This window comes from Hemitrygon akajei, chromosome 4 (assembly GCF_048418815.1).
Source record: "Hemitrygon akajei chromosome 4, sHemAka1.3, whole genome shotgun sequence".
In the NCBI taxonomy this organism is placed as follows: Eukaryota; Metazoa; Chordata; class Chondrichthyes; order Myliobatiformes; family Dasyatidae; genus Hemitrygon; species Hemitrygon akajei.
Window position 1 is genome coordinate 135973574 of NC_133127.1, and position 25178 is coordinate 135998751.

At 41.0% G+C, this 25178-nt stretch overlaps 1 protein-coding gene and 1 long non-coding RNA gene across 3 annotated transcripts in view; one reads left to right on the top strand and one right to left on the bottom strand.

Annotated features, from left to right (window-relative positions):
- Positions 1 to 237: 237 nt before the first annotated feature.
- Positions 238 to 8277, bottom strand: LOC140726681 (uncharacterized). The gene is made up of 3 exons (XR_012098696.1): positions 8153 to 8277; positions 3841 to 3939; positions 238 to 655 (listed from the first exon to the last, which is right to left on the bottom strand). It is a non-coding gene; the product is annotated as an uncharacterized lncRNA (long non-coding RNA).
- rab38a (RAB38a, member RAS oncogene family) overlaps positions 8220 to 25178 on the top strand; it is a 54005-nt gene continuing 37046 nt past the window's right edge. For both annotated transcript variants that reach the window (XM_073043365.1, XM_073043366.1), the window contains exon 1: positions 8220 to 8576. In XM_073043365.1, the coding sequence (XP_072899466.1) occupies positions 8375 to 8576 (202 nt within the window). In that variant the 5' untranslated portion in view covers positions 8220 to 8374. The remainder of the gene's footprint in view (positions 8577 to 25178) is intronic.

A 25178-nucleotide genomic window follows, 5' to 3' on the forward strand; every position in this document is an offset into this window, starting at 1 on the left:
TGGAGTGCTTTGTAACCATTCTTAATGAAGGCAAATCAAATAACTTCAATGTAATGGTCCTCTGACAGAGCTCTAGTTTCATTGTTAGTACCATTATTTATCCTAAAAGCAATTGAGAGAGATATGCATTGTCATGATCATCAAATCCTTTTAGGGGAATGCTAGTAAAAAACTGAAACAAGGTAGAAATGGTAATAAGTAAATGATTTTGATCTATCTTCTGGCTTTTATTTTGCTACTTAATTACATTATTACAAATTAACTTAGGCTATATTAATAAATTGTAAATTGTAACACTAACAGCAATTTTCAGAAGATTGCCTTTTTAATAGAAAAATAATTATCAATTGCTAAAAATTGTCAATTAACATGGAACTAGCCAGAGTTTTTATAATTATCGAGTTTCCTTTTACTCAGTACATAGAGTTATTACTTAAGATTCAGATTCAGATTTATTTATCACATACACGAGGGGTGATTGATAAGCTTGTGGCCTAAGGTAGCCCATTTATTTTTCACCCTCCCCTAGTGTTGCTGCCATGTTCTCGTGGACCTCCTTGGGTGATAAGCGCTTGAGACCGAGGTAGCGGATGACTTCACGAACGCCGATGTTGACCATTTTCTCAGACAGTGCTTACTTGCAATTTTCAGTGATCTGAAACAGAAATAACACAAAAGTTATTAACTTCAAACTTTCTGCATAATCACTCAGAGTTGAACTGCACGTACATGTAACAAGAGCTGTATAACTCATCTCCTACCTTAGGCCAGTAACTTATCAATCACCCCTGCTGTGGACACTTTCTGGTGGTCCAAGACGCCGACTTCTACAAAGAAGGGATCCGTAAGCTCCATGACCACTGGATTAAGTGTGTAAATGTAGGAGGGGACTATGCCGAAAAATAAATGCGCTAGGTTTTCTAAAATTGACTTCTTCTACCTTCGGCCACGAACTTATCAATCACCCCTCGTGTATTGAAACAGATAGAGAAGATCTTCATTAGTGTTAAGAAAAGAAAGCCTAAGGATGTGCTGGGTGCAGCCGGCCGGCAAGCGTTGCCACACATTCCGGCGCTAACATAGCATATTGACAATGTTTGGCAGCACAGCAAGCATTGAAACACTTCCCAACCACCTGCCCACAACACACACAGACCTCCGATCCCAGGACAGGGTGTCTCCGGCCTCCAGACTCCAGTGAACTCGCTGATTTGCAGACGTTGGGACTTCAAATATCAGGATTGATACCAAGTGGAATGGAGAAGAAGTGGGGCAAGTGAATGACAGGCATAAGTTTAATCAAACCTGTCTTTCAGGAGAAGGTAGGGATCAGGAATCCCTAGATAGAGAAATTGCACTCGAACAGGCTGCCTTCAGGAGTGGCCAAGGCACCGGAGACCAGCTCTTCAACATGCCCCTAATAATGGAGAAAATGAGAGAGGTCAGTACCCCCCCCCCCCCCCCCGTACAACTGTTTCATAGACTACCCAAAGGCATTTGACTGTGTTCAATACACCAAACTATGGACAGCAATGATTCAACTGGGCGTGACACCACACCTAGTGGCTCTTCTAGAAACACTGTAGGCTACACAATCCTCTAGCCTTTGGACCACATCTGGTGAGGCTGAATCATTCTGCAATGGGAAAGGAGTCTGCCAAGGCTGCATCCTTTCTCCACACCTTTTTAACATCTACACTGAGATGATCATGAGACTGGCAATTCCAGACAACACTGGAATTAGGAGGAAGAACCACCAATAACTTGAGATACACAGATGACACAGCCCTGCTCGCCACAACAGAAGAAGACCCACAAGCACTACTCAACAATGTTGCAAAAGTCTCTGCTGAATTTGGATTGCTGATAAGTGGCAAAAAGACCAAAGTAATGGTGATAAGCAAAACTGCAATTCAAGTTGACATCTACATCGGAAATGACAAGATCGAAAAGTGTCCTCCTTTATATACCTTGGTGCAGAACTAAATAGCACAAATGAATCCAGCAAGGAAATAAGGCGAAGGCTAGCAATGGCATGCACAAGCACTATCAAACTCTTGAACATCTGGAAAGATAGATCTGAGCACTGACACCAAGATTCGCCTCCTCAGGAGTCTTGTCTGGCCAGTAACCCTTTTATGGCTGTGAAACATGGACCCTAAAAGCAGCTGACGAAAAGAAGTTGACAGCATTTGAGATGTGGAAAAACCTTCCTGATGAAGGGTCTCAGCCCAAAACGTTGGCTACTCTTTTCTCACGGATGCTGCCTGGCCTGCTAAGTTCTTCCAGCAATGTGTACATACTCTTCAAAGCCATCTGGCAGGCACTCTACAAACTCCTTCTCTTTCAATCCAGCATCAATCTGACTTTCCCAGTCTACCTACATATCTGCAGTTCCCCATGACCACTGTAACACTGCCCCTCTTACCTGCCCTTTCTGTCTTGTGTTGTAATTTGTATTCCACATCCAGGCTATTAGTCGGAGGCCTATACAAAACTCCCATCTGGGTCTTTTTACCTTTTGTAGTTCCTTAATTTTATCCAAAAGGATCCTATATCTTCTGATCTTTTGGCACTCTGCAGGATCTAATGTCCTGCAAATAAAATATTTAGGCCCACCCCCATCTCTCCTCCCTCCCTTAACCCTCTGTTCTAGATGGGTTAAAACTAAGGATTAAATATGTCCAAAAGAAGCAAAGATCTTATAGACAGAATTGTGTAGGTTCCCTTTTAATCTACAGAATGTGGGATTCAATGTCATGCATAGTATTTAATAGAGCTTGCTCCTAGCACCATTCATTTTTCCTTATTTTTTGCACTTCTAGTGATTTTTGAAATTTATAGATTCATATGTCCTTGCACTGTACTATTGCCACAAAGAACCAATTTCATGTCACATGACAGTGATAATAAATCTGGCTCTCATCTTGTAAGACCTGACACTAGAGTAGAAAGACCTGAAAAGATAAGTCCTAAAGGTAGGTGGATGGACGTATCACTGAGTTCTTAAAGAATAATGTGGGCAGCTACCTCTTAGGGCTGTTAGAATATTGCACAATCCTTTAACGGTGGACAAATCAGTCTCCAGGATCTGTGTTATTGTAAGTTTTTCTGTATCGGCAGTATATTCAAACAGCAAGCTAGAATACTCTGCAATTCTACTCTCCAATGATTAAAATGGATCATTTATTTCTCACTAAATGTCTAAAGTAATTTCAATCAATTTTACATTATGACTTTTGCAAAATATCTCATCAAAAAGAAAGTGACCAGTTCTTTGTCACTAAATAACAGACTTGCTTCTGGACACATTCTTTGATTTCATTTTACTTATTTCTTTATTTATCTCTATTGAGATACAGCGCGGAATAGGCCCTTCCTGCCCTTTGAGCCGAGTCGCCCAGCAACTAGACTAGTCATGAGGCAATTTACAATGACCAATTAACCTAGCAACTGGTGCATCTTCGGACTGTGGGGGGGAAACTGCAGCACCCAGAGGAAACCGACACGGTCACAGGGAGAACGTACAGGCAGCAGCAGGAATTGAACCTGGGTTGCTGATACTGTAAAGCATTGTGCTAACCACAATGCTATCATGCCACCCTTTGTATAGTACTTGCATAGTCTGATAAAGGTCCAAAGGTGCTTATGAATGAACCAATGCTAATTTCTGTTCAGAACTTAAACAAATTATTTTGTTGGTCAAACTGAAGCTTTATACACTAAACTCTGATCACTTCTCTATGTCCCTGCCATGTTCTTTTCCCCTTCACCTTCATCTGCACAGTATTACATTATTTCAGCTTGTTACTTTAGAGGTGTTTCACTTCTGGTTCTTACCTGATACGCCGGATTGCTCTTTATGCTGAAATTTTCTTCTTTGCCTTGGTTTATGAATATGATTCATTTAATTAGCATCGGTTGCTGTTACTGTCTGACCTGTGGGGGATCAGACCCAATCAAATGTGGCCAGCTGTAGTAATTGGTTACCTAATGCTATTTAATCAAACTTATTTCAAATGGTAACAGCATTTGACAGCCCCCAGCAATATAAACCAATACTTAACCTTCTGCATGCATCACGGGCACTGCAAGATAAAGAGTGATTTTTACAAAAAAGCAGAAAATAAACAGGCCAAAGTCTGTTAAAATCATACTGTCATTACACTGTGAATTAAAGTTGAATTAATCATAGAAAGATGTAAAAGTTGAAACTTTTATATCTTGTAAGAATTTTTTTGGGATGAGTGAAGATAGGAGCAACCTAGGTGGCCTAAATCATTGAGGTGGAAGATAAGAGATATCTATGGATTGTGCTATCTTTTTTGCTGCAGATTGAAAATCCTTTATTATTAAGGGTTAGAATTCCAAAGGCATTGCACCAACCTGTAATGAGCTCTTTGGGCCTGTGTGGGGCACCAGAGAGTATTGGGTGCCAAGGATTTAGAGCACCTGTACTGGTTAAATTGTTGTTTAATGAGGGTCTTGATCTTTCAGATTTCCTTGAGCTTTTCCCAAACAACTTGCTCTTTGTAATACGGTCTCTTGGTGCTTTCTGTTAAACTTAAGTTTATTTTGATAGACTCAGGGATTCCCAGTTACTTGTATTATTTAAGCAGACACCCAATTAGTGCTAATCACAGAGACCTAATTTTGAGAATGTTACATTTCATGTTGTCTCTCGGCCAAGCCACCAATGTTCTGCTGGAATTCTTATGAATAAGCTCTGGTTGCCATCTCCGCACTTGGGTTCCAACATTGCCAGCGCATATCCTGACAGGAGGACCCCTCCATGTAATGGATTCAGTGGCATTTTGATATCGGTCAGGTTTAGGTGAGAATGTCATCTATTCTCAAGTCCATGTTCTAAGTTCCTCAAGTTTATATTCCGAGTTTCTCAAATCCACATTCCAAGCTTCTCTGTCTATGTACAAGCCTTCTTCTAGGACTCATTGAGGTTCTCAAGGTCGTCAGAGTTTTCAAGATTCTCAAAGTTGTCAAGGTTCTCTAGGTTCTCAAGGTCATCCAGGTTTCTGATGGACTTCCAGGTTTCTTAGGTTTATTCAATGTTTCCACTCTCTCAAGGTCCCCAGGTGTCTCTCAAGGTCCCCAGGTGTCTCTCAAGTCATCAGGTGCTGGCAACAGTGAGGGGGGTACTATAATGAGCTCTTCAGGCCTGTGTGGGGAGCACTAGAACTGGTTAATTGTTGTTTAACAAGTTATTAATAATTTAGATTTGCTTATTTTTCCCGAGCGACTCGCTCTTTGTAATGCAGTCTCTGGTGCTTTCTGTTTAAACTTGTTTACTTTGATAGACTTGGGGATTCCACGTTACATGTATTATTTAAGTGGACACCCAATTAGCGCTAATCACGGGTGCTAGTTTTGAGAATGTTACATCTCGTGGTGTCGCTTGGCCGAGCCACCAATGCTCAGTTGGAATTCTTATGAGTTCTTTCATCACTGTCTCTACATTGGAGTCTATTCCTCCACACTTGGGTTCCAACATTGCCAGCGCACATCATGACACCCAGCAGGTTGAATGTGACTTCTAGTACTTGAAGGATTGCCTTAAGGAATTGATCATATTGTTGTCAGTGTCCTTCAGGCACAAATAGAAATACAATTAATTCCTGAGGATTTAATTTGCCAATCTATAGATAGTGGCACAGAGCTAAGACTGAGAGACCTAGGATAACAAGTGGCAGCACAGTTGGTGAGGGTGGTGGAGAAAGTGTTTGCATGCTTGCCTACATCAGTCAGGGCAATGAGTACAAGTTTTTGACTCTATTGTTACAACTGTATGGGGTGTTGGTGAGACCACACAAAGTATTGAGTGCACTTCTGGTTGCCTAGCTAAAGAAAAGGTGTCATTAATCTAGAAAGGGTGCAGAAAAGATTCACAAGGATTTTACCAGGACCAGAGCGTTGGAATTATAAATAGCGTCTGGATAGGCTGAAGCATTTTATCCCCAGAAACGCTAAAGACTGAGAGGTGGCCTTGTAGAGGTATACGTAATTGTGAGGGCTTAGATAAAGTGAATGGACGCAGTCTCTTTGCCAGGGTAAGGGAGTCTAAAACTAGTGAACATAGATTTAAGGTGAGAGTGAGAAAACTTGACGGGGAACTGAGGGTCCATTTTTTTGTGCAGAGGGTTGTGGGTATGTGAATTAGTTGCCATTAAAATGGTACAGGTGGGTACAGATGGCTCTAGAAATCGTGAACACATTGGTAATCATTTTCCAATGTTCTATAGATTCAGGAACAGTTCCTGCTGATTGGAGGGTGGCTAATGTTGTCCCACTTTTCAAAAAAGGAGGGAGAGAGAAAACAGGGAATTATAGACCGGTTAGCCTGACATCAGTGGTGGGAAAGATGCTGGAGTCAATTATAAAAGAGGAAATTACGACACATTTGGATAGCAGTAGAAGGATCAGTCCGAGTCAGCATGGATTTATGAAGGGGAAATCATGCTTGACTAATCTTCTGGAATTTTTTGAGGATGTAACTATGAAAATGGACAAGGGAGAGCCAGTGGATGTAGTGTACCTGGACTTTCAGAAAGCCTTTGATAAAGTCCCACATAAGAGATTAGTGGGCAAAATTAGGGCACATGGTATTGGGGGCAGAGTGCTGACATGGATTGAAAATTGGCTGGCTGACAGGAAACAAAGAGTAGCGATTAACGGGTCCCTTTCGGAAATGTAGGCTGTGACCAGTGGGGTACCGCAAGGTTCGGTGCTGGGACCACAGCTGTTTACAATATACATTAATGATTTAGATGAAGAGATTAAAAGTAACATTAGCAAATTTGCCGATGACACAAAGCTGGGTGGCAGTGTGAAATGTCAGGAGGATGTTATGAGAATGCAGGGTGACTTGGACAGGCTAGGTGAGTCGGCGAATGTATGGCAGATGCCGTTTAATGTGGATAAATGTGAGGTTATCCACTTTGGTGGCAAGAACAGGAAGGCAGATTACTTTCTAAATGGAGTCAAGTTAGGAAAAAGGGAAGTACAACGAGATCTAGGTGTTCTTGTACATCAGTCAATGAAAGCAAGCATGCAGGTACAGCAGGCAGTGAAGAAAGCTAATGGCATGCTGGCTTTTATAACAAGAGGAATTGAGTATAGGAGTAAAGAGGTCCTTCTGCAGCTGTACAGGGCCCTGGTGAGACCCCACCTGGAGTATTGTGTGCAGTTTTGGTCTCCAAATTTGAGGAAGGACATTCTTGCTATTGAGGGAGTGCAGCGTAGGTTCACAAGGTTAATTCCCGGAACGGCGGGACTGTCATATGTTGAAAGACTGGAGCGACTGGGCTTGTATACACTGGAATTTAGAAGAATGAGAGGGGATCTGATTGAAACATATAAGATTATTAAGGGATGGGACATGCTGGAGGCAGGAAGCATGTTCCCACTGATGGGTGAGTCCAGAACTAGAGGCCACAGTTTAAGAATAAGGGGTAGGCCATTTAGAACAGATGCGGAAAAACTTTTTCACCCAGAGAGTGGTGGATATGTGGAATGCTCTGCCCCAGAAGGCAGTGGAGGCCAAGTCTCTGAATGCTTTCAAGAGAGAGTTAGATAGAGCTCTTATAGATAGCGGGGTCAAGGGATATGGGGAGAGGGCAGGAACGGGGTACTGATTGTGTATGATCAGCCATGATCACAGTGAATGGCGGTGCTGGCTAGAAGGGCCGAATGGCCTACTCCTGCACCTACTGTCTATTGTCTAATTACAATGCTTAAAATCCAGACAGGTAGATGGATAGGAAAGATTTAGAGAGATAAACAACAAAGGCAAACAGAACTAACTCAGATAGGCTACTTGGTGGGCATGGTCAAATTGGGCCAGAGGGCCTATTTCCATGCCCTCGTGCTCTGTGACTCAGAGTCAGAAAGCTACAGCTGGTAGCATTTGGTTCAAAATTCAAATGTCTATGAGAAGACATGGTCTCACTGAACTGACTGAGAAGCACTGAAGGCAGAAATATTAGCAGAGTGTCATTCCTTCAAACCTGCACTGTTCTAACGCTCTTATAATATCACTGTATTGCCCTACCCGTTGGTTCTGCTGTCGGATTAGTCCCGCATTAGGCCGCCTAGTGAAAGGAAACTTTATAAAGTCTTTGAAGGAAAACTACTCAACTGCAATAAGAGCCAGCGAGCCGCGTTTCTGCCACATTCTCGGCATAGTTGCACGTCTGACTGATGATGATGGGTCTGTCCACGGCGTCCGGGTCAGTGGTGAGATTGTGCGTGTTCAGACGTTAGTAGCGCAGCCCTCGCTGTAAATCCTGGGCGAGGTCGTCAGTAGCTCGTTTCGCTTCGCGGACAGTGTACAACGGGTTATGACCCTGCAGCTTCGAAAATGCAGAAAAGCCAGACTGAGCACCTCTATAAAATTTTAGTCATCGGCGACCTGGGGGTAGGAAAGACGAGTATCATAAAACGTTACGTACATCAAAACTTTTCCCAACATTATCGAGCTACAATTGGTGTGGATTTCGCTCTCAAAGTTATCCACTGGGACTCGGATACTGTGGTCCGGCTGCAGTTATGGGATATCGCCGGTAAGGTGTTCCGACACACTACAAATTTTCATGTTGAAAAGTGGAACCTGAGGTTTGATAATGAATTGCAATATATTGTGTTACGCAAAGTTGGCTGGACAGACGTCTGTTCTGAATTTTATCAGATTCAGATAAAGTAAAATTAGGCAATTTTATAGTTCGGATAATCATTTACATTTATAGACAGAAATTTAGGCACTGCCGCTGTATAAACTAGCAATCATTACATTCCAGTCATTAAGTATTTAGTTACAAGTCATTTTATGCCATAATTGCTTGGAAATTAACTTGCTGTAATCTTCGACTCAAAGAAGCACAGTGGCACAACGGGACAGTTTATGGGAATAATAGCGGGACACAACGGGAATAATAATTTTGCTAAACCATAGCGCGAGTATTCGAACACGCCACTGTATCGATTACAGGCAGGTAACGTTTCTGCCGGCCCGAATTTAGGAAGTATGTCAATTTATCATTCGGATGTATATTTGGTCTGCTGTTATGAAAGACAGGAAAACTTTGCAAATGCTGGAAGCGCACAAAGTGCTGGAGGAACTCAGCAGGTCAGGCAGCATCCATGGAAATGAACAAACAGTTGACGTTTCGGGACGAATGGACAGGGAATTCACGGAGGGAGTGATCCTTGCAGAAAAACGGAGGGGTTCGTGGTATGTTAAGTGGTAGGATCCGTTTGGAAATGGTGGAAGGTGCGGAGCCTCATGGGGTGGTAAGTGGGGACAAAAGGAACTCTATGACTGTTAAGGCCTCTGGAAGATGTTGGGGAAATGGAGGAGATACCAGTGAGGGCAGCATCAATGGTGGAGGAAAGGAAGCCCCGTTTTTTGAAGGAGGACATCTCTGATTCCTGGAAAGGAAGCTTATTCCTAGGAACAGCTGCGGATGCAGACGAAGGAACTGAGAAAAGGGGATAGCGTTTTTACAGGAGAAGGTGGGAAACGTATAGTTAGGATTGCCGTGCGAATCGGTAGCTTTATAAACGATGTTGGTCGACAGTTTTTCTCCAGTGATGGAGACAGAGAGATCAAGAAAGGTGAGGGGAGGGGGAGGTGTCAGAAAAGGACCAAGTGAATTTAAGGGCAGGTGGAAGTTGGAGGCAATGTTGGTTGAATTGACAAGCTCAGCATGTGTGCAGGAAGCAGCACCAAACCAGTTGTCAACGTAGCGGAGGAAGAGTTGGTGGGGGGCATTATCGGGGAAGGCTTGGAATATGGACTGTCCTTGTAGCTAATGAAAAGACATGCATAGCTGAGACCTATGCGGATGCCCATGGCTACCCCTCGAGGCTGAAGAAAGTGGGAGGAGCTGAAGAAATTGTTTAGGGTGAGAATCAGTTCTTCCGCACGGGGGAGGAGGGTGGTGGAGGGGAACTGGTTGCTTCTTTTACATAAAGTTCCACTAACCTTGTGGCATGGAGTTCTCTGGAATTCTTTGGTGTCATGTTCTATTAAGTAACTAACTCTCATTTTGAGAATTTTATTATCTCTTGGTTATCTAGCTGAAAGGATATTTTTTATCCTGCTGTCCAGGAATGTTATTTACAAACCATGTTTTGCTGCATCATATGATCCATTTCTGGAATCCGACGTTCATAATTACTCCAGTTGTACCATTTACAGATCAAATTGCAAGCAATCAGAGGAAAATGTAAATTTTTTCTGAAATTCCCCTGAATGTCAAGCCGTAATTTATTTCACTGTGTATTGTGAAAGGAGGTGCATATTATCCTTTTGTACATTGCAAATCTGAACCTGTACTTAGTTGTGTCTGCCTCTTGGGGTTGATCCTTGGCAATATGAAGAGATTTTGGAGGCTCTGTTGCATGTACAAAAGGTTCTTAAGATATGTGAAATATTATATTATGAAGTACTCATGGTCACCAGTTATTGTGGCCCACTTTTTGTCAATGGCAATCTAACACCTGGCTAGTCCCTCCTGACACGGGTAAGAATCAGAGCAGAACAGCAGCAGGGCAGACTTCTTTCCATAAAGGTAAAACGGGAGATACATAAATATAAAGGCATAATATTCAAGTTTAATTCACCTTGATATGGAATCAGATGGAGCATGAAGTTTCCCCCACAGCAAACTCCCCATCTTCTGGTCACCCCACCCCACAGTCCTAATGTACCATGTCCATTGCTCCAGCTATTCTATGCCTGTTATATAACCGATATTTATCTTCACTTTGTCCAAGACCTTCAAAGAGATCAGCCAAAGTTCCTTGATCCAAAGGAAGCCAGTGAACTGTGTCGGGACACTCGATATTAATCTCAGTACTCCAAGCTGAAGCTTATCCATTGATCTATACATTCTAGCATCATTGCTTTGGTTTATATTGGATGATGTTATTTATAATCACAAATTAGTCATGTTCAATTTTAATTCCATTACCAGTCTTAAAGATTTGTACATCTGGACACTGCAGTCTCTCTGATCCTTTACATGTTTCAGAATCTTCCTATGCACATGATGCATCTCTGGAGAGATATAATTTCACATTTCTTTGTGTTCGATTCTGTCTGCTAATCTTCATTCCTTTTCATCAACCTTTTTGTCATTTTGAAGCCCAGTATTCTGAACACCCTGCTACAACTCAGTACACATTATTTATGACAGCATCAATAGCAGTATACTGTTGTATTTTGAACTGTATATGTACTTACAAAAAGTATATGTACTTTATGTCAACTTGTATATCTACAGAATACCTTTTTATTTGGCAATATTATGATGTTTATATTACTTCATGTGATGATTGTGTTATATATACTGTGTTTTGAGGAATGTAGTTTTGTTTAGCTATATACATGTGTACGGTTGAATGATGATTAACTTGAACTTGGACTTATATTTGAACTCTCCTGATGACCATCCATCAAGTTTTTAGAAGAGAACGTCACTAACAGCCTTTCCTGGTCCAGCCATGTAGATGCCATGACCATGAAAGTGCACCAGCATCTCTAAACTTCCTCAAGAGGCCAAAGAAATTTCACATGTCCCTGTGGAACCTCAGCAATTTTTGTAGATAGAAAACATCTACTCGGCATAAATCACAGCATGGTATGGCAACTGCTCGGCCTGACATTGCAAGAAACTTCCAATAGTGGTGGACATAGCCCAGCACATCACGGAAGCAACCTCCCTTCCATAGATTCTGTCCATACTTCTCACTGCCTTGGTAAAGCAGCAAACAACAGATGCAAGAGCCTGAAAGCACATAGAACTAGACTCGAGGACAGCTTCCATACCTCTGTTATATGGCTATTGAACAGCCTGCTAGTATGATAAGATGGGCTCTTGACCTCATAACCTACTTGGTTATGGTCTTACAACATTATGGTTTGGCTGCACTACACTTTCTCTATAAGTGTAGTACTTTATTCTGCATTCTGTTATTGTTTTTCCCTTGTACTATCTCATTGTAGTGATGTGATGAAATGATCTGTATGGATGGCATATAAAAGAAAAATTTTCTCTGTACCTTGGTACATCTGACAATGATAAACCAACTGCCAGTTTCCACTTTGCTATGCTTCCCAAACCATCTGCAAACTTTATTAAATCTCCATTATTAATAAACATAAAATAGTGTAAAAACTTGCCCTGTAAGTCTCTTTAACCTTTCCCTCGCTTACTTTCAGGGTGTGATCCCAAGTACTTAACATTTCTACCCTGGTCCACCCTGGCTAAAAGACTGACTATCTACCCTTTCTATGCCTCTGATAGTTTTATATACTTCAATCAGTTTGCTACCCAGTCTTCAATGCTTGAGAGTTCACAATGCAAATATGTCCAAAATCTCCGTACAGCCAATGCTCTCTAATCCAAACAATATTATGTTGAACTTCTTTATTCTGCAAAATCTCCATATCTTCCCTGCAATGTGGTGACCAGAACTGTAGAGTTTTCCAAACACGGCCAAACTGAAGTTTTATACATTTGCAATATAACATCTCAACTTTTATACACAACATCCTGACTAATGAAGATAGGCAGGCCATATTCCTTCTTTGCCGCCCTGTCTACTTGTCCTGCAAATTTAAGGGAGTTATGGACTAGCACCCAAGGGTCCCACTGTATGTCAATATTCATAACAAGAGAAAATCTGCCAATGCGGAAAATCCAAGTAACACACACAGAATGTTGGAGGAACTCAACAGGCCAGGCAGCATCTATGGAAAAGAGTACGGGACAAGAACCAGACCTGCTGAGTTCCTCCACCATTTTTCAGATTCAGTTTATTGTCATCTAGAAACCACAACTGCAATGCAGTTAAAAAATGAGACAACGTTCCTCCAGAATGATATCACAAAAGCACATGACAAAACAGACTACACCAGAAAATCCACATAACGTTTGGCAATCGCCAGTCCAGAGTCCGGAGAGGCTGCTGCGTATTAATATCGCGCTACCGTCTTAGCATGTTCCCCAGAAAGGAGCTCCAAATCCACCAGACAAAACAAGACCAAAAACTAAAGTTACAAGACCTGCACAAAACCACCTAGTTACAACAGTGCAAACAATAGCATAATTGATAAAAAAAAAAGACCATGGGCACAGTAAAAATAGTCCAAAGATGTTAAAAGACTATAAGTTCGAAAGAAACCATCACACAGTTTTCACAAGTCCTCAGGGTCCCGATTGACTTGTCATCCCACACCAGTGGCAGAAGGGAATACCCCTGCTATGGACTTCCATGGCACCGCCCGACTCAGCCTTGCAGACGCAGCACACAATGAAAGCTCCGTTGAACCCAGCCTCGCAGACGCAGCACACAGTGAAAGCGACCTGACCACAACAGATTCCGAGTCTGTTGAACCTCCGACCATCCCCTCCTGCACAGCTTCTCTGAGCACCATCCTCTGCCGAGCGTATTAAGACGGCCCTGCCAACGGCCATCGGCAACGCGACCACAAGGACTGGGGGCCTGTTCTTCTCAGCAGAGACCCGGACCTCACAGCAGCAGCAGCAACGAAGAAGGTCTTCCTGGAGATTTCCAGATGTTTTGTGTGTGTCCAGACATTTACTGCATATTTTCCCCTTATATTTGACTTCCAAATGTGCAAAACCTCACAGTTGTCTGGACTAAACTCCATCTGCCATTTCTTTGCCCACACTTCCATCTAGAGTGTTTCTTGCTGTATCCTTTGACAACCTTCCTCACTATACACAACACTGACAATTTTTGTGTCAACTTGTTACTAGCATTTAGCATAGATTCCATTCTTGAACCATGATATAATTCTTTTCCATTTATTAAAATTACATATCACATATAATTAAAACTCCCTGACTCCGTCCACTTTTTCCTCATCACTTCTTTGATACCCAAAAATATTATGAACTCTTGGCCACATCGTGTCACCTTGTCATAATCTTATCTTGCAGTATGCACTTGAATCCTCACCTCTTATTAATTTGATTATGGACACCCACAGTTTAATAGCCCCTTTCTCAACATTTGTATGAGCTTTAATATTTTAGGATATGTTCAAATTTACTGCTGTTAATATTTCATTTTACTCTGTTTTCATTGCTACTTTTTATCTGCTACTTTCTGGATTTATCTACATTTTCAAACTGGTCTAAACTTTGCCCACAAGTGATCATAAAAATATTGACCCCATAGGTGCAATTCGGCCATCTCTTATTGGTGCTCGTTCTGCAACAATCTAAGTGCCCTCTCCCAACAACTAAGGAAACACTACCTAAATAACTTCTAAATAGATATTTCACTACTATAACTTTATTCACTTGTTGGAGGTACTTTATTTTAAAATGATAAAAATTACAAAATATTGATTAACTTATCTCTAATATTAATCATTTTAAAATTAATATTTATTCTCTATTACTACTGTTACGTATCCCGTAACTGGATCACTTACCAGCAAAGATAGAGAGGTCCGCTGAAGTCTGATGGTACCATTTTTAAACGTTTTTATTTATAAAGGGGCACAAAAGTAAGGTTAATACAAACATTTAGATAACATACGTCGTCAATATTCAATCTAAAGCGCAGGTATAGTAATAATCAATCAGAAATAAGCTCTATCGTTGTCTAGGGGATAATATATTGTCCATTTGGAAATATAAAAGTCATTCAGAAGTCTGCAGGCTTCAGCCTTTTGGGAACCGCTGGGTTTCCCGTGTTGGAGAGAGAGAGAGAGATTGGTGAGAAAAGGAACACTTGCCCGGGTCCTTACGAAGCAAAGCCGTGGAATCAGGGGAGCAGGCTTCCCTGTTGTTAGTTAAAAGCGGTTTTCCGTGATTCCAGCCACAGACTCCCGATTCGGAATCTAACGCACGTGGCTTCCTTCAAAATGGCTTCCCGCTACGACGGGATCGCTATCGTGTCTCCTTGGTGCGTCTGAAGGGGTCGTTCCCCCCAGACCCTCCTTTATACTTCCTCACGGGATCGCAGGTGTCAATCTCTCTCTCAACCAGCCCACTTTGCCCGAGGGCTTTACACGTGGTCTCCATGAGACAATAGTCAAGGTCGCCTTATTCTGCATCCCGGTGGAACACGGTATTCAGCACGTCTCTCTCTTCTCTTGGGTCATTGACCCCCCCCCCCTTCACTAGGGCTCTTGCGATTCTCACAAAGGAGGGGGCTGGTATCATAACACTACTCACATCCAATAGGAGATTGACTCCTTAAGGAGTAATATTGGCAGTAAGTTGAAGGATGAGCTGAAGTTTTGAATAATATGTTTCTTAAAAGCCATTGAATTGTTTCCTTATTCAAGTTTGTTCAATTCAAGATGCAGAGGATTTGCACTCTGTACCCAATGTTCTTAGGTATGAATGACCTTAAGACAAAGTAGAGTCATGTTGAACATTAGGAAGTCATTGGGATCAAAATCTTGGTCAGATGTTTGACCATAGTGAATTGCCACTGGTGTGTAAGTGAGTGATTGAATCTGGAGGGGTGGGGTGGGGTGGGGTTGGGGAATTGACTGGAATGTGGAGAAAATAAAATGGGATTTACGCAGGATTAGTGTAAATGGAAGCTTGAAGATGGGCATAGCCTCAGTGGAACAAAGTGCCTGTTTCTGTGGAGTTTTAACTTGAATCTCTTAAAATTGTAGTAAGGAATTACAGTGACACGAGTGCATAACCTTTAGTCTGCCAGGTATTTGGGTAAACAGCAAGAACTGGTTAATTATAGCAAGATTATTGTGTATTTAATCTTTCAGTAATACTTGAGTTATTTTGTATATATAGCCCCTTTTAAAAGTATTCAGCACATAGCCCTTTGTTCACAAAAATGAGAATTAAGTTTGACCAATTTAACTAAAAAAAATTACTTTTGAGTCACATACTCCTTTTTTTTCAGAGTAGAGCCCAAAATGTAAAGCATGAAAAACTAAAAATTCAAAAACTGAATTGTCAGCAATTCAAAAATATTCATCCCCCTTTGCTGAGTACTCAGTTGGACAACCTCCGCTATTCCAGCCAGCAATCTTTTTGGATAAATCTTTATTAGCTTTGCTCAATGGGATGGAGCAAGATTTGCCCATTCCTCCTTGCAAAATTGCTCAAGCTGTGCTAGGTTAGTTGGGGAGTGGCAGTGGACGGCAATCTTGAGGTCTTGCCAGAGATGCTCAATCTGGTTGAGGTCAGGACTCTGAATGGGCCACTCAAGGACAAACATTTTCTTCATTTGAAGCCAATCCATGGTTGCTCTGGCAGTGTGCTTTGGGTCATTGTCCTGCTGAAAGACAAACTTCTTTGCCAGTTTAAGCTTTCTGGCAGAGGCTAGCAGGTTTTTATCCAGGATCTCTCTGTAATTACCAGCGTACATCTTCCCATCAATCCTGACCAGATTTCCACTCCCTGCTGCTGAAAAGCATCCCCATAGCGAGATGCTCTCTCACCATACTTTACAGTAGGGATGCTGTTACCTGGCTAATGTGCAGAATTAGATTTATGCCATACATACCACCTAGTGTTGAGGTCATAACATTCTACTTTAGTGTCATATGACCACAAGAGCTTCTTCCACATCTTCACAGTATATTCTAAGTGACACTTTGCTAAGTCTTTACAGGAAAGGCTATTATTTTTAGCCAGGGCTTCCTCCTTGCCACTCTTCCAGAAATACCCTTTTTGGACAGGGCTTTAGATATTGTGGTGCCACAAAATTCATCTCCATTTGCAGCCACTGACTTCTGCAGCTCACTCAGAATAACAGTTGGCATCTCAGTAGCCTCTCTTACAAGGACCATTCTTCTCCGCAACTAAATTTAGAGGGGCGGTTTGACCTAGGCAGTGTGGCTGTGGTTTCGTATTTTTTCCACGTTTTCATTATGGACTGCACTGAGCTCCAAGATATGTTCAGTGCCTCTGAGATGGTCTTGTACCTTTCCCCAGATTTGTGCTTCTCTGTTATCATTTTCTTGACTTGTCTTGAATGCTTTTTTTGCCTTCATTTTGGTGTGGGCTGTTAAAAATCTACCAACAGAGTGGACCTTACAGAGAGAGGGGTTATTTATTCTTGTGAATTTATTGAAAATAGGTGATCATCCAATTTTTCTACATCAACAAATTGGGCGAGTTGGTAAGGTAATATCAGTTCTACACCTGAGGAAGGTTAGCTTAGTAATTACAAAGGGGATGAACACTTCTCCAGTCACTCGATTTCAGTTTTTAATTTTTAGTAAATTGTTGATTTGGAATTTTTCTTTTGATTTGACATAATGCACAGTGTTTTGTAGATTAGCACAAAAAATCTTACTTCAATATATTTTAAATTTAGAAAAAGAGACAGTAAAATGTGAAAATAGTTGTGGGGGCTGAACATTTTTTCAAGGCACTGTGTATTGTTAGATTAAGCATTCTTGTTTGTTTAAATTTATTATGAGTTATATGTATAAATGCCTGAACTGGATACATCATCACCATGTGCCAAGGCAGTCAACTTAAATAAATGGAAGAATTCACAGTTCATGAAGAATGAGTATCAGGTGATAATAATCATTAAAAAAGCTGGCAACATTGGGAAGATTGGCACGTTTGATCATTCAACAGGTAACTGGCTCATGTATACTGAGCAAATTGAACAATATTTTGAAACAAATGAAATAGCGAATAACAAACGAGCAGCGATGTTGCTGAGTGTGTTGAGTTTAAAGGAATACCATTTGCTTCAAAGTTGAACTGATCCAATGAAACCATCTGAAGTGAGTTTTGCTGATATTGTCAAAGTAATGCAGGAACGTTTAGGAATTGAAGCTGCAGATATTCAACTAAGAAATGGAGAAAAGATAACATTTGTGACAGTGAAATACAACAACCAGCAAGCCATGTTGAACTTGTACGTGGTAAAAATATGAGGACCAGTGTTGTGGGGATGTGAGTGGCTGAAACAACTAAAACTTGATTGGAGACCCATCCACTATTTGCATGCCACATCCCTTACAATAAAGTCAACTGAAAGCAAATTAAGAAAGATACTACTGGATAATGCCACAACTGTTTCCAAGCTGAGCACCATGATCTGTTGCCCATCAGAAGACAAACAGGTGTTGGAGCAAACTTCTGTGCCTCAGGTTTGAATGTGTGTTGGGAAGGACCGTGCTGCTGAAAGGAATTGTGAAAGCGACAAAAGCAGTAGCTCAACTACAACAGTTTTGTAGGCAACATATCTGAAAAAAGCTTCTGATATGTTCACCAGAGAGTTACTTGCAAAATGTGGCTTGGTATTAAGCTGGAAGAGAATTCAAGGAGCTTCAGGAAAGTTGCAAACATTGGGCTTTTAGGAGTGTAAAGAAGCAGAATCTGCTTTGCGTGCCTATGCTTATTGCATGGACTTCAAGTGGGAAACAATAGCTACTCGTAAAAGTGGATGCAAAGACCGAAGCCTAGTCTAATGAATGGAAGGCCAAAAAGGAAAGAGTCAATGAAGATACGAAAACAGAGGATTTGTCAGATGACGTTGTGGATGAGGAAACCGAGAGAAGAGGTCAGATCGTAAAGAGAGCAATAGAAGGATTAATAATAGAATGCTCCAGTGAACTCAATGCACCTTCCCAAGATCAAGATGTTCAAGCTAGAAGAAGAAAAAAGGTAGCTACCACTGTTACAAGGTTGGTGGATAAATGGGACAAGTAAAATAAATTAAACACATTTAATATTTTATCTAGACACTAATGTTGAATCAGGTTTGGGCTTCCGGTGAGTGAAACAAAAAACACTGAGTGCGAATAAGTATATTAATCGCTTATTTACAGCCAGCAAAAATTCAGCCATATATTCATGTTGCCCAAGTTACAAAAACTACAAAGCTGAATATTCAACAAACATTCTTAGTTGAAAGTGCATGCACAGCTTACCTTCCGAATTGTCATGTGCACTGCTTGCCTTAAACAAAGGGAGAGAGAGAAAGAACCTTCCACATGTTCTCTCTATATACCCATGATATTTGAAACTGGACACCAGGTAGCTAACCAATGGAAAAAGCAGCTGCGATTTCTAAACTAACCAATCACAATGGAAGCGACTATTGACAATCAGAATAAACCACACCGCCACAGGACAGAGACTGAAATGCCAAGTATTCCAGGATACTTTTATAAGTGTTAGACAAAATGGAAATGGATGTGGAGATAGTTCTGATATTAAAGAATGGAATTGCAGTAGAGAGGACAGATCTTAGCTAGAAGATCAAGAAATACAATCAGATTGGTTGGAACAGAGAAACAGCAGAGTCTGTTAAGCTTCAGTAGGTGAGGAAGCAACCATGGAGTGAGAAACTTTTTTTTCTGCTGAGCTCGCCAGCTGAATGTTTCTAGTGTTCCATGTTTTGATTTCAGATTCCTGGCATTTACAGTTTTATTTCATTTTCAGTTATGGGCCCTCAAACACTAATGGTGATATTGAGGCCCTCTATTGGTCCAGGTTGACCATGGATGTTCCATCCCAGCTGTTTATGTAATACACAGGCTGGGGAAATATGATATGGAGAGCAAACTGTTGCTCATGTAGCAGGCTTCCCCTCTCCATGTAGCTGATAAATCTGAATGAATGGCACCAGTTTAGCACCAGCGGCGTCGTGTGAGTTGCAGTCAGTGCTGAATTTTAACATAGGACGGCTTTAGAGACTCCAACTCTGGATTTTTCCTCTGGGTTTACTCCCGAAGCTTTCCCCATGAGTGGTATAGTGGCAAAACAGTGGAGGTTTGAGCTCTTCTCCAAGATAAGCTGCCAACTATGGCCGATGAGCGCCATCCTCTTGAAGCAACTGGTTTTAAGGCAGCAGTAACCAGCGTTTGTTCCTTGTCAGTAGAAATGACTGGTCTGGGCTTAGTAGCTAAGCCACCTGTGAAGGCCAGGAACTGGGTTGACAGACGCTATTTGAGATGCATGCCATTGGGGGCATTTAATAGGTAGTGGGAGCTTATCCCCATTACCACCCCTGGCAATAACAATCTTAAGGAACTTCTATAATGGTGATATAGAACAGAGTATAACTCATGAAATCAAAGGAGAATGTTACAAAAATATTACAATCGTCATGGTGGACTTTAATCTACCTATACATAGGCTTTACCCACCAAGTTAGTAAAAAGTACTTCAGAGGATAAATTGACAGAATGTATAAGTGATGGTTTGCAAGATCAGTGTGGGAGCAGACTATTTTAAATTCAATATTGTGTAATGTGAACAACGTCATTGATGATCTGCTAGATTTGAAGATTTTAAGATGCAATGATTGTAGTGTGATGGATGTTTGAATAAGGATTAAATGTTCAATCTGAGACCAGAGTTTCAAATCTGAAGAAAGCAAACTATGAAGGCAAGAGGCATGAGTTGTTGGGTCAACTGGGAAACTACTTTAAAGGATTTAAGAGTTTACAAGTTATGGATAACTTTTAAATAAATAAATCTCTTTATGGCAGACAAGCTGAAAATATGACCATTTAGAGCTTCTTCAGATCTGAATAGCAGCATTACATCAAATCATAATGTTACTGAAACAGTTGTTGGCCTATATGGATTAGGAACATCTGAGAAACAAGCAAAGGAAGTCCAAGGCATTGTTAAGATAGGACATGGCAGAATGAGTACGCAGGCTGGTGAGAAACATAAAAAACAGTTATATGTCCCTCAGACTGAGGAGGGAGAAAATACACTGGGAAACAATGAAGTAGCAGAGAACTGGGACCAGCCTCACAGAAGAAAACCTTTAGGAAATACAGAGTATAGTCTAAGAATATAGGTTGAGAGTAAATGAGGAGTTAGCAAAGCAGAAAATAAACAAATAATGGAGAAGTTAATGAGAGTGAAAGGCAGTAAATTTCCAGGACATGATTTCTCACATCCTTGGCTTTGAAGGAGGTAATTACAGAGCTGAAGGATGCACTAATTGTCATCTTCCAAAGTTCTACAAAATTTGACAGTTTACATTGTGTGAAGGCATTTTCTCTGATGGCAGATGCATCTGATTTTAATTAAATGTAAGTCAAAAAAACACTTTTTTAAATGAAGATTAACATCTCAGATAGTGTAAATGTAATTGGCTGGATCAATTCAACATTTCATTTCAATGTAAGTAAGTGACTCACAGCTTGGAATGCTTGGATGGATGTACGCAAACTTTCAATCAAGAGTGTGTTTGTCTTGGGCAGGGGTAGGGCCAGGATGCGGTGAGCATAAGTCACTAGACCATGGTGCAGAATCCTATCTGCTTAACCACTTGCTAAATTCACATGTATAAGAAATATAGTAATATAAAAAACAATTGACAGTGTTATCAGTGACCCGTTAATGAGGGCGTTGCCTTGGAATCTCCTGTAATTGCCGGCCCTAAAGCCATCCTTAAAAATGGAACTCTGTGCAGAGATTGTGAAGAGATGTGTGGTGTGCAGAGCCCTGAGGATATATGTTGTAAACTGCACAGCATTACAGAGTACATACTGCATTCTTTGCTCTTAAAAAAAACTTATTTAATTTTCAGTCAGCTGGTACATCCACGAGTTCAGAATTTCCAACAGTGATCACTGCTGTCTAATTTTCTGTCCTTGAGATGTAATAATGTTAAAGGTTTTTGTGTGGTTTGAAGACTAGTTTTTTATATTTACTGACTTTTAATGATTTTGATAGCATTCAAGGTTAGAAACAAAGGGATTATTGATTAGCATGTGATTGAGCTGCTCAGCTGATAAAACTACCGTCTAATCATGCAGCCCTAGGAGAATGTGCTAAGAAAACAATATATCAATTTAGCATTTAGAAATTGAGTAAATCGTGATCGACCATAAAAGCCTTTATTCAAATGGGTCATTGAGAATGAACGTTAGCAAGATACTGAAGTCAACTTGTGCCTTTGGTCATGAAAGTAAAAGTTGCATCTCTACAGAAAAAATGAACAATATAGGTTCAGAGGCTCAGAAACGTGTTACTCTCTCCATTTTGCTAATGCTGGCCATTCCAAACAACCATCTCATTAGTTTACCTGCTTTATCCTCATATCCTACCTTTTGGGCTTTAAAACAAACATCCTTTTCACTTAAAATTCATAGTAAAACTTGCTCTTGCCACTCATTTGAACTTTCTGGGCAGGGATAGGGTTAGTGAAAAAGGGCACATTTAATACATAAGAAAATCTCTGCATTACGTTCTACATTCATAGACAATTAAGTCAGCTCCACTTTAAGTTCTGCAGAACCAGGTCTTACTTGTCTTCCAAAGTCTTATGTGTGAATATATTCAAAAACTATGCAAGTCAGTTTGGTTGAAACGGTGTCAAAGTGGCACATATTCTTTATGCAAGTGCATATGGGTATCATCAAACTTTAGTGAAGAATTAACATGGTGAACTCTGCAACCCATGCATTAAGGTAAATGCAATGGGCATTAAGGTAACAAAACAATACAAAAAACATTTGCAAAATGCTGTTGAATTTCTAGGCCTTTCAATTTTTCCATTGAAATATTAATAACCTCACATGACCTCTGTTGTGTCTGTGCACAACTACATATCAATTAAACAAAAGTACAAAGCACACAGACAGGAGATGACTTTAACTGATATATTTGGGAGGGGGAGAGGGAGAGAGAGAGGAGGGAGAGAGAGAGGGAGAGAGAGGGGGAGAGAGAGAGGGAGGGAGAGGGGGGGAAAGAAAGAGAGGGGGAGAGAGAGAGAACAATGCACGTGCATAGACAACAGCACATGTGTAGACAATAGATCAATATGTAATTCAGGGGGGCATTGCTCTAAAAAAAATAGGTATGTACATTACTCTTCCTCCACTTTAGATTAATGCAACATAAAACTACATGTTCAAAGCACTCAATTTCCCTTTCATAAACCCATATTCCAATAAACATGCTTTCACAATAACTAACTTCACAGTTCTAAAGGTTCAGTCTTTTGGGCGGCACTCTGTTTCTTACAGGATAGCAGCTCTGGACCTGTGGAGTGGCATCAGGTTCGGCAGGTGTCTTCTCAATGATAATGTTCTCATCACATCTTTTGACCTGTGGAGTGGAATCAGATTTGGTAGGTGTCTAAGACAATATTCTCAGTTTCTGCTGTCATGTTGTTGTCAATTACATCACTAAGAAGTAAATCCAGCGACTGTAATGCGTCCAACTTGTTGGATGCAATCGACTCAGGTGTGTTCTTTGGATGAGCATCCAGTATCTGCTCCACATGTCGTCTCCATGTCTGACCTCCAACATCCACTGCGTACATCAGAGATCCAGTTCTTGTAACTATCCTACCAGATGTTCACTTGTCTTCTCAGTAATCACACGCTAGGACTTCCTGTCCAATCTCAGAGCTCCTTGCTGCTTTACTTGGCAACTGGCTGAACTGTTTATTCTGCACTTCTCTCCATAGATCTGGTTTCAGGTGGTCTTTGCGAGATCTCAGATTCCTGTTCATGAACAACATTGCAGGTGTTTGATTTGTCATCGCATGAATAGAGTTCCGATACAAAAAAAGGAAGTTGTCCACCTTGTGCTGTAGAGGAACGTCCTCCTTGTCCATCGCTTTAATGGACTTCTTGAAGGTTTGGATAAACCTTTTTGTTAACCTATTCATTGCTGGGTGGTGAGAAGCTGACTTGAAATGCCTGATGCCATTTTTATTCATGAACAGTCGGAATTCTTCTCATGTGTATTGAGGTCCTTTGTCACTCACAATTTGTTCTGGTAAGCCATTTCTGGCGAAGATAGTCCTCAAAGCAGAGACAGTCTTTGTTGAGTGGTTGACTTTATTGGTATTACCTCTGCCACTTCGAATGAGCATCCACAGCAATCAGAAATATGGAGTCCATGAATGGCCCAGCAAAGTCAATATGTACTCTTTGCCATGGTAACAACAACCACTCTCACAGTGTCTGTGAGGTGCATTTTGAACTTTTTGGCATTCCAAACATCTTGTAGCCAAATCTTCAATCACCTTCTGATTGGCATTAAGCAGCTGTGACAGCCTCTGGTTACTGCTACCATTTGGGCTGCTGTTGCCTGTTGATGGCACAGTGAGAGCTTTGATTGAATGCCAGTCTAGTTGGATGTTTCTCAACCATTAACAACCAAAAAGTTCTGGCCCTCCACTTTCAATAGGTAAAGCTCTAACTGCTGTGTTTGGCCTCCATACGTCACATTTACCTTCAGTGTGCCTTTGAGAGATACTTTATCACCTATGTAAGTCTTCAGCATCACAGAGGTACTCTCTAGCAGTATCTTAGAAAACAGTTTGTAGTAGTCAGCCTCTGGGGTTATGGGCAAAGTTGATCCTGTAACCAGCTCCATTTTCAGTTTTACACCAGACATGTCTATTGTGATCCATATTGTGATCTGCTTCAGAAATACTATGCAATACTAGTTCACCTTTTTCAGACTCTACGTTATCTGATTCTGTTTTATGCATTTGCATAGTTTTGTGTTTGAGACTTTTCACTGGGTTGTGCTTTTTGTCTGACTTGTACATTCTCTCTCTGCGACCTTGTCTGTGACACTTTCTGCAGACCTTTTCTTTGCATCATGGGAGGATTTACCAAATTGATAACATTTTTGGCTTTTTGCACCATTCTGGGACATTTTGTGTATTTCATGTTCTAACTTTCTTTTCTGTAGTTCCGCTGCATGCTTTGCTGCAGTCTGTAATGATATTGCAATGGTCAATGACTTTTCTTTAGGTCTCTTTCTGCCAGCAGCCTCGTTTGAGTGCTTTGACTATGCATGCCACATATAAGCCTGTCCCTTAACGCATCAGAAAATCCATCTCTAGAGTCACAGTACAAGGGAAATTTGCACAGTTCTGCATTACATTCACAAATGCTATCATCTTTTGACTGAATGCTTTTGTAAAACCTATATCTCTCAGCTATTACCGGCTGTTTAGAGCTCAAGTGATTTTTGTAAAATTGTAACAATTTCTTTGAATGTCTTGCTTGCTGGCCTTGCAGGGGTTACTAGGTTGCATCAGAGACTGTACGTTCTTGGGCCTATTAAGCTAAGAAGCTTAGGGGCTTTCTTTTTCTCCTACATTTTGTTCTCATTTCAATACAGTTCCACCTTCTCGATAGACGACTCCCAACCTTCATTAGCATAACTCCACGTTATTTT